Raw genomic sequence first — 9,638 nt, forward strand, 5'->3', positions numbered from 1 at the left:
TGGCAAACACAAACCATAATTATAAAGCTTAGCCAGAACTGTACATTACTTAAGTTAACCTTACATCCATCTATAAACGAGTGTATGTGTATAGAAAGTGAACACAGAAGTAGTTATAATGCAAATTTTAATTGAGTAGCTCCACATTTCAGTAGACTGCATTCAGGCAAATTAAAAATAAACATTTATTAGAAACTAAAATTTAAAACAACAATCACTATAAGGAATACAGCCTCACTTGTGACAATTCTTCATCACTAAAGTAGGAACAGGGGCAACTATGAGCAAGGTAGAATGATCCTTGGTCAGTCCGTGCAAACAATGATATACATATTTATTAATACAGTCTATGCTGGCAGATCGCGCGTTTCAATAAATTGTAACTATAGGCTATTTAGTTACATGTTTCTACTTGTGTTTATACAAGGCTTCTAAAAATCTATGCACCTTCCTTTTCTTTCCCAGTCACCGTATCGAGTGGGTTCCGGGCCTCTGGGTCCTCCCTTCTCCTTCGTTGTAGGGTTTATATCGTCCGGGAATCCTGAAACGTCCAACATCATTCGATTATTTGGCATAAACACTAACACTGGATAATTAAAAGTTAAAAGAACTATGATGTCCAAACTGCGTCATACTAAGTCAAGTCAATTCGAGAGAACACCAAGGTTCAAATGAACGCGGAGAGCCCACATGTATGCGATGCTTACTTTCCAGGACGTCCTTATTTTCTGTATCTTCTTTTTCGGAACTATCAAGCCGGCCTAGTGGGGTTTTAGGCTTTCTTAGTGGCTCCTTGTCCTGAATCACCCCGCTTGTAAATGATCTAGCTATTCGGATGTTTACAAAAACGTTAAATAATTAGATCTGAATATTAATGCTGATTTACTGATAAAATTCTGGCGAAGAATTTATAAATAACAAAGCATACCATTCATACCCGTGAAAACTGGGTTCACAGTTAAAGCCTGGCAAACCAGACGACTTGACGTTACCGTGAAGTATCGTATTATTGACATTCGTCCTTCTGCAGAAAGTAAAGCAGCAACTGCAACCATGTTTCGTCGAGGATTGATGACGTAAACAGCGTCATCATTACTGGATACCTGGGTTTGGAGTTTTTGTATGTGGTTTGTCAAGAGCCATTGTGCTATAAATAAATATCAAATGTTCTGTCGATATATGCTGCCTTGTCTTTAAATGCTACCATAGTGTCTATAAATGCTACCATAGTGCTAATCGATAGCCCTAGCCCTAACCTTAACTCTTACCCTAACCCTAACCCCCCAAAACCCCTAAACCCTTACTTTAACCCTAACCCTAACCCCTAAAACCTAACCCTAATCCCAAAACGGTGGAACTGCACATGCGCAGAAAGGCTCGATAGCGTGTCTCGACAGGTAGTATTTTATGACAGAACATCAAATAATAAAATAAAACATGATAGCAGTTTCTCTTTAGCAATTAAGTGAAATTTTTCAGATAAATGGTGTTTAGATAGAGGTGGTACGATAGCCTCACACAACTAAGGCCGGGTGTCTGAATCCCTCTCTGAGTGTGTGTTCGTGCCCTGCGAAGGAGTGATAGATTGCACCCTCTACTGCCTGGATGGGTTCCCGTCCCTCGCGAACCTGTTAAAGAATGATAAGCGGTTGGAAGATGGATAATGATGGATGGGATTTTAAATGGAATTGAATGGTAATAATATAGACACACATGCAAGGGAAGTGAATGTGGACATGTTTTTTTTTTAATCCATCGAGATATAAGGGCGGCTTTGGAACTCAAGGCAGATGTAGGCTACCCCCACGACGGGATGCCAGTCCATCGTAGCGTATACAGACGTGCACGATTTACAGTTTGTCTTTGGAGATCTGAGGGAAACACTAGGGGAGCTACGACTTGTTCATGTTACGCGTCACATCTTTTATCACTTTCAACTTTCTATTCAGGTTATTGCAAAGTGGAGCATAGAGTTTAATTTTCAAGGTAAAGTTAATCATCTAATTGTGCTTGCGCATGCGTGCGTCTATAGGCGCTACATTAATAAAATTTAAATATAAACTCTGAAACCATTTACCGTGAATAACCAAATTATAATTTATGTGAACACAGGATTTATGAATTGTGATAAAGCCTTCAATATGAGTTAAAAATGTTTAAACTATATAAATCTCGATGTACCATACTCTGTATAGTTATGTAAACAAAAAAGTATTTATCAATATCATTGCATAAAAATATTTTTTAAATCGTTGTACAAATGTACTCTTCTTCGCCGTTATTTGCAATTATATTTAAATTTTTGTATACAGAAAAAATATATCGATGCACATTTACCGTGAAACCAACGTGACATGTAAAACTCCGAGATACAAGTGCCTGATGTTAAGGGTCGAAACTGTTTTTTTTTTAGGGGGGGGGGGGGCGTCTGTTGCGGATGGAACGCTGGGGTTTAATTACAGAAACAAATGAAGAGGTGTTAAGCATCTTACAAAACAGCTGATTTTATAGCAGGTTCTCTTTAAGGTTTCACATATTTCCTAACATCATATTTTCCTTCAATAAACAGCGTGAGCCCTTGTGCATAACATAGGCCTACAGTTACTGCTCTTCAGTCTTTAAAATGAAATTATTATGAGATATGAAATTATGTCAGTTTTCAACTTATATGATGCTGTCGGAAGACTATAACGTTCAATTTTAAACAAGAGATGTTTTCAGACTATGCTGGATGTGTAAACTAAAAGAGAATAGATACTGGACAGGGTGGCCTGAGATAGATACCGGAAACATTACATATTTGTATCACGTAAACATTAAATAACCTTGTAGAAACGCACAGACATATGCGTGCCTTGCCGCTTAATGAAAATGGTTCACAGTACATGCACTCACAGTCGAATATGTGAATGCAATTTGGATTTTTGTGCACATTTTAATAACTAAACGGATGTGTAATTGACTTATTATATATATCTCTCAGTTATACAATTCAATGTGGGTAATTCACAATATTCTTAACTTTACATCTCCAAACGTTTTCATTACAACAGTCTCCCACCCTAGACGTAGTTAATAAAGAGAATAGATAAATCGTAGTCTATCAAACAACATTGTCATGTTCATTGGTTTACGGCCTTAACATGTATATTATTACTTTTTTATAACACACATGGCATTTCCAATTACTTTCAAGCAGGAATTTGTAAATGAGTGTTTAAAAACTATTGTTGCCTTTAACTCAAATGTATGATCTGGCAGCCAAAAGCCTAATGCTGCTTGTCCACTTGGCTCAACAAATTCGCCGGTGCCTTGATAACATGTAAATGAATAAGCAACTTTGGACAAAAGTGTCCAATCAATTAATAAAATGTAACAGTTTCCCTTGATCGATTTTAAGTTTTTTTCTGATTTTTTTTTTTTACATGTTTTAAATAAAAACAAAATCAATGACTGGTAGAGCTTATATACTGAACTGTTTATCAGTCAATTCAGGGAAAAGTAACAGTTTTGCCTGGAAGGAAAAAACAAACAATGTCCTGATTCCTTGCAATCTTTTCAGTGTTTGCTTCTGTTCTCACAACAACATGTTTTGCTCAATTAATCCTGTTAAGCATCCTTGAAACAGGCTGTTACCAAAAGCTATTTAGGGTGGAGACACTTAATGGCAGAAGTTTAAGTGGATGATAATAATAATGCAACAGTAGGCCTATGTTATCCAAGTTAAAAAATGCAGAGCCTCTGGTTCCCTTGGGTTTAAACACCATTTTTCACCCCATTGGTGTAGGTCTATGTGGAAAAGACTGGGTCATAGCTGGGTCGCAAAAGCCACCCTTTGAATGTTTAAAATGAGTCCAGCACAAAAATCATACAAACTGGATCTATGGAAGTCTATCCTGCGTTTTACAATAATGTTTATGCACACTATTGTATATATATATGCACCTATATGCTTACTTCAGTTTGTTTTATAAATGCTGAATACAGTGCTGAAATTAATTTTGGGCAAATGACGTATGTATGGAGAGTTCCGTTTATAAAAGAGCTCTTCCGGCAAAGAAAAAAAATGTTTAGAAAGAATAAAATATCATTTAAAATGAGTAGAAACTGTTTGTTTACGTAATTTCGATCACATTTCACTTTTACATAGATCAAAAACTGAATACATTATAAAACTTAAAAAAGAAAGATATCAATGTCCTTTTACAGACCTATGTCATTTTAAAACTTTTTTAGGTCCGGTTATTAGCAATAGGGTTTACCAAAAAGCAATCGACGTGGACAGAGAGATTGATATCTATGCATAGTCTACTTAGAATGGATACAAACGTGGATTAAAACCATATTTTATACATTAGACCTATTTAAAATGTGCTTTTATTTTGTTACAATACTAAATTATACACATTTAAATATAAGTACTAGCAAATATGAAAATATGCGTGCGTGAAACGGTCAGTAAGCGATGTCTACAACACACTTCCACATTACGATTGAGTAACTTCGATTACAGGTATATGAAGATGCTGTATAAATTCATATTAATTGTTAGCTGTACCAGGTAGTTTCGTTATCCTGGTGACTGGTAGTTTGCATAATAGCCCGATAAAAGTCTTTTAATGTTTCTGACATCATATTTTAAGGTACAGTTTGATACGCTGTGTATCTTGTATACGAAATCGCTGGTCTGATCCTTTTCTCCCCCGCATGTTTTTTTTTTCCTTTTGTTTTGCGCTACAAAGTCACAAATAAGCGTTTGTTTTTCAGTTCCGTTATTCACAGTTAGACACCGTGCTGATTTTACTGGTGTCTTCAGTCCAAGGCTGAAGATTCTGAAGAGCGAATAGGGAAGTGTTGTGCAGGCAGATCGGGTCCGGGGTGACCGGCTGGTTCAGTGTTTTTTGAAAAGCTTCTTGCTGGAGCTGCATAAGAATCCGATTGGCCTGCTGTCTCTCGGCCTCGCGCTCCTCTGCTGTTTGCCGTCTAATAGAGCAAAAACAGAGATGCACAGAACTAAATCACAGCAAGGAAAATACTTCATTGTTCAGTGGTCGTTGTATCTTTTTAAAAAGAATATGCTTTTATATAAAGTATCAAAGTAAATGTTATTGTTTTTATCATCGGGTGTAATATTATGCAAAGTATCCTAATTTAACTCGGGTCGGCTTTTTCTGTCTATCAATTATATTTCACTATTGTACGGGCATGTGTAACTGCAAGGATCATCACTTTACATAATTATACACGTGCAAGCATATAATACTGTATTGGTACATTATTATTATTCATGTCATGCCTGCATTAAAATTGTATTTATATTCTAAATGCCTGCATATAAAAATTCAGCCCTATTTTCGGATGATTTGCAGTATATGAAACCATGATACCTCTATTGCCATATATAGAAAATTCTCATTTTTCCACATAAAACATCGCCAAATAACAATAATAATTTCTCGCTGTTACTTTATAGACCTTCTTAATCTGAAAATAAGTCGTAACGGTATCATATTTGCGCTCTTTACTGCCAGCTTGAATAACCTCCACTTCCCATAATACGCTCCATTATGCGATTTCTTAATTTAAAACTCTTTGACAGTCTGCATAGAACAATTAATAATTCTTATCATTGATTAAAACTGATATGTGGGAATTTCTTTCTTAAATTTTGAAATATAAAAATCCCTTTATAATCCATTCTTTTCATTTTCAGAATATGCAAACCCGCCAACATATTAAATGACTGAAACACGCCCATATTTTGACGATAAAAGCCGAAATACAAGCTTAGTTTAAATACTTATATTCTCACCTCCATTTTGTCCTTCTGTTCTGGAACCATGTTTTGACTTGAGCATCAGTCATTTTAAGTGCTTTTGCAAGGGTCGCCCTCTCGGCTGACGCCAGGTACTTCTGCCGATGAAAGCGCTTCTCCAGCTCGCAGATCTGCAGTCGCGTGAAGGAGGTCCGAGGCTTTTTCTTCTTCGGCGGGGTCCGGTTCTGGTACGGGTGACCTATACGGCGTGTTACATTGAAGGGTGAGAGCGCCACTGGATTGGGAGACAGACAGGGCGAAAGCAAGCGGCAGAGATCAGCGAGAGGGCAGCGAAGCATTTGCGGGTCAACAGGATAAGCAACCTCCGCCGGCGGATCGAAGCCGTCCGCCGCAGGCCTGCCGGTGGACAACTGATCGGGGAAACAAATGAAAAATGAGGCCTAAATCTGAACGGGCATGTGTAACTGCAAAAATAATAGGCCTACAGTAAAATACTAGAATAAGAAGGCAAATAACTGTGGGTTCAATTATTATGATAATGTTGGAGTGAATTTAAATATTTATCGAATATTGTGAAAATGTGAGATCATAGCAGAACAGCCCCGTCTCTGTTTATATAGGAACATATATGTGTGCGTGTGTGTGCGTGTTTGCGTGCTTGTTTTAAAAAAACAAATAGGGAAATAAAGAATTAATCCAATGCCATATCCAATGTTGAGAATGTGGTAATTAAAACGATGATTGTGAGGACAGCTAAGGAATTGCTATTAAAATATCAGAACTTCACAAAATCTGGTAATAATTAGCAAGGCCCATTTGTCAATTATAGGCTAAATATCCTGAAATTTACATACTGGGGTAAGGATCATTTATAGATACCAGTGTAGCATTTTATTTGTTTGTGATGAATTTCTCAATCAGAATAACAATTAGAAAAACATTTTTTGGTTTGTGCGCCAAATGTATATGTTTGATGCAATCACACAGAAATATTGACTATTCCATATAGAACAGCACCGACATTTCTAATTGAGAAATAGATAAACAAAATGCTTTGCTGGAATATAAAAACATCATTCATTAAAAGAGTTACATCAGCTGTATTTATTACACCTACTATATTCACCATTAGTATTCGATTCCTGTAATGACGAGTAACTGGTAATATTTTTTTTACTGTGTCAGGTATATCAAGTACTTTTCTTTTTGCATTTTCAAGTACACTTCACATTTCAGCAATTTATTGATAATTTTTTACATATTAATATTTATCTCACTGTCCTTGGATTAATTCTGAGACCATGCCAAATAATGACTAAATACCAAACAAATTATCAAATAATTAATTAAGATGTTGTATCCAATGACTAATTATGGATAACTGAGTCAAACTATCAGTTCATTTAATATTTTACATATTCTGCTTGAGAACAGCCCTATTCTCAAATTCCTTGACGGTTAAATTGTGCACTGATATTTATTATAAGACAAAAGCTCGGGAACACCTTTAGAAATTCGTAACCGTGTAGCTGTTGTGCACGAATTACGTAAATGTTGTACCTATATGTGATTTGTGGCAATTACAAGCAGAAATACTGGTCTCAAACTAGCCCAGTTACCTGTAAACCTGTCTTTTGTATATCTTCTGTTGCTCTCCATCCAAGGGAAGGTTAATCCCGTGAGATTGTTGATGGCGTTCATGCTGCCCACGCCGGGCACTGTACTCATGCTGGTGGGTATTGATTGAACTCCACTCAGCGGTCGATGGGCAGGCACACGAATCACGCCAGCCGTGCCCAGATTATTTCCGTTGACATTCATGCCGGTGCTCACGTTGTAAGAGCCGTTCAGGGACGTAACGCTGCAGGCGCTGCCGCCGTAACCTCCGGAATTGTTGGCGTTGTAGTTACCAGTCATCGTGCTGTAGGCAGTGCTAACAACGCAGCCTAAACCATAATCCGAATCTTGTAGCCGGGAATTGGAAATCATACAGCTCCCCTGATCAACATTGTTCAAAATCTGATCGATCCCAAAACTTATGGGCTCTGCGTGCGGGTGGTGGAGATGAACTCCGATGTGATCCATCGTGTCCCCGACCCTCCGCAAAACACGCAGATCCTTCTCGCAGCCCGAGTTCTCTGAACTTCAAGACGACGTCTCACATCAGTTGTTCTCAAATAGGTGTGAGTGGATGTGTGTGAGTAAGGCTTAACTGAAGTCGATTGTCTATTTTTTTTCCTTCTTCCCTTCTTTTTTTCCTTACTTCGCGGAGCCTGCCCGCTGGAACGGCGAGAGCATCAATCAAAATGCCAAAGAGGCTGAGCGAGATTATGGCCCCAATTCAATCCAGCCGCCACATTGCCTTCCTTTACATTAGTGAGACATATTTGAACAACTGTGACACTTTCTAATTACGCACATTTTCCGTTCGTTTTACTAAGGCCAATGCAGGAGCGTTGTTTAACCTCGGATCCTTGTTTAACCTTACGGATACAAATGCCGCTATTTCCAGATCCTCCAGGCAAATATCACTGAAAAGCTGAAAATAAGAGTCACGTATAGCGATCAGGGTTCTGAACTGGCATAGATACAATTGTATGGTTAACAATGAATACACACAATCTGTAGGCTGAGAACAGAGCAATAGTAACTATAAACTATAACTATAAAAATAATAACAATAAAAATATAGCTACTATATTTTCATCATACAGTGCAAATGTTGCAACAACGTTTACAGATATGAATTTAAAGTCGGCCTACAGAAATTTCAATTAAGTACAAAATTTGATACTTTTGACACTAGAAAAAGCCTGAACGTAATATAATCATTAATGACTGTGTTGCATCGATTGAATATGTTGATTTTTATTGTTTTCTCCCTCTTGACTTTAAATCAATCCAGACGCAATATTTCTTCACATTATCGCTTAAGTTCCGCATACATTTTTCATTGAAAAACACTAAATGTTTCAAAAACAAATAATTTCATTTTGCCTTTCCAATAGCGAAAATAAGGCCAAGATGGCTAATCAATCGGTACAAAGGTTTATAATTAGATAGATTGTTCTTGGTGTCTAATCTGAATAGCTATGGCTTATGTAAGCCTATGGCATGCATGGATTTTGTTAAAATCAAGCGCAGAAATGTATGCCGACAATGACAGAAAAAAGAAATTAAGCAAATTCAATCATCAGTAAATAGGCCATTAAACTGGATGGAAATATTTGTTATTTCTATTCATTCATCAATTTATTAATAGATGCTGAAAACCTGTAATACTTGTTTTCACTAACTATTTTAATTCCATTGCATAGAATTAGAATTTAGTGTTATTGTCAAGGGTTTTTCGTTTAAAACATAACCAGCGTAATCAATGCAAAACTAAAGTACCCCTAAAAGTTTCAAAAACTTAAGCTAGTCTTCAGACAGGGTATACTCTGGCAGAAAGGGACCACTGCGTGTTTCGTCTACAGAACTTTTTTAGTCATTTGAGCCTGTTACGTGTGGGTATGGGTAATATGAGCCGAGGGAACATCTGTGCATGAAGAAAATTAATGTCGATTCTAGCTAAGTTACTTGTCAGATAATTTGTCCTGGAGAAATAATATTTCGACAGCGCCATTATCCGCATTAAGGTATACAATACTTCGGGTTTTCAGAGAATGAAACTTACAGATAATTGCGTGGAAATGATTCGCTGCAGTAGTTTGATGTACAAATGTTCTATCTATCATCTATCTATCTATCTATCTATCTATCTATCTATCTATCTATCTATCTACTGCAGTAACTAAATAGTCATGAACAGATATACATTTCAATTAAGTAACTGTTCATCCTATAGACATTATAGAAGGTG

General features: G+C 36.9%; 1 protein-coding gene and 1 long non-coding RNA gene across 3 annotated transcripts; both read right to left on the bottom strand.

Annotated features, from left to right (window-relative positions):
• Positions 1 to 521: 521 nt before the first annotated feature.
• Positions 522 to 1,086, bottom strand: LOC111858963 (uncharacterized). The gene is made up of 3 exons (XR_002841714.2): positions 929 to 1,086; positions 708 to 827; positions 522 to 541 (listed from the first exon to the last, which is right to left on the bottom strand). It is a non-coding gene; the product is annotated as an uncharacterized lncRNA (long non-coding RNA).
• A 2,371-nt stretch (positions 1,087 to 3,457) lies between these two features.
• Positions 3,458 to 8,268, bottom strand: tlx1 (T cell leukemia homeobox 1). Of its 2 annotated transcripts, none has more exons than XM_023841192.2 (3): positions 7,396 to 8,268; positions 5,813 to 6,050; positions 3,458 to 4,983 (listed from the first exon to the last, which is right to left on the bottom strand). In XM_023841192.2, exons 1-3 carry the CDS (start codon positions 7,859 to 7,861, stop codon positions 4,773 to 4,775), a joined length of 915 nt encoding a protein of 304 aa, XP_023696960.1. In that variant the 5' UTR covers positions 7,862 to 8,268; the 3' UTR covers positions 3,458 to 4,772. The 2 variants fall into 2 exon arrangements, with proteins under 2 accessions (XP_023696960.1, XP_023696969.1); XM_023841201.2 differs by having other exon boundaries at positions 5,813 to 6,014; positions 7,396 to 8,256.
• Between the last annotated feature and the right edge of the window lie 1,370 nt (positions 8,269 to 9,638).

Source organism: Paramormyrops kingsleyae, chromosome 3 (assembly GCF_048594095.1).
Source record: "Paramormyrops kingsleyae isolate MSU_618 chromosome 3, PKINGS_0.4, whole genome shotgun sequence".
NCBI classification, from domain to species: Eukaryota; Metazoa; Chordata; class Actinopteri; order Osteoglossiformes; family Mormyridae; genus Paramormyrops; species Paramormyrops kingsleyae.

What these genes read in the sequence shown, in the direction of transcription:
- tlx1 (XM_023841192.2), bottom strand. Translation starts at nt 7,861, where the DNA reads ATGGATCACATCGGAGTTCATCTCCACCACCCGCACGCAGAGCCCATA. An exon ending in TACAAAAGACAGGTTTACAG is followed by an intron (nt 6,051 to 7,395) that starts GTAACTGGGCTA and finishes CTCCCAATCCAG; the next exon opens with TGGCGCTCTCACCCTTCAAT. An exon ending in AACAGAAGGACAAAATGGAG is followed by an intron (nt 4,984 to 5,812) that starts GTGAGAATATAA and finishes TTGCTCTATTAG; the next exon opens with ACGGCAAACAGCAGAGGAGC.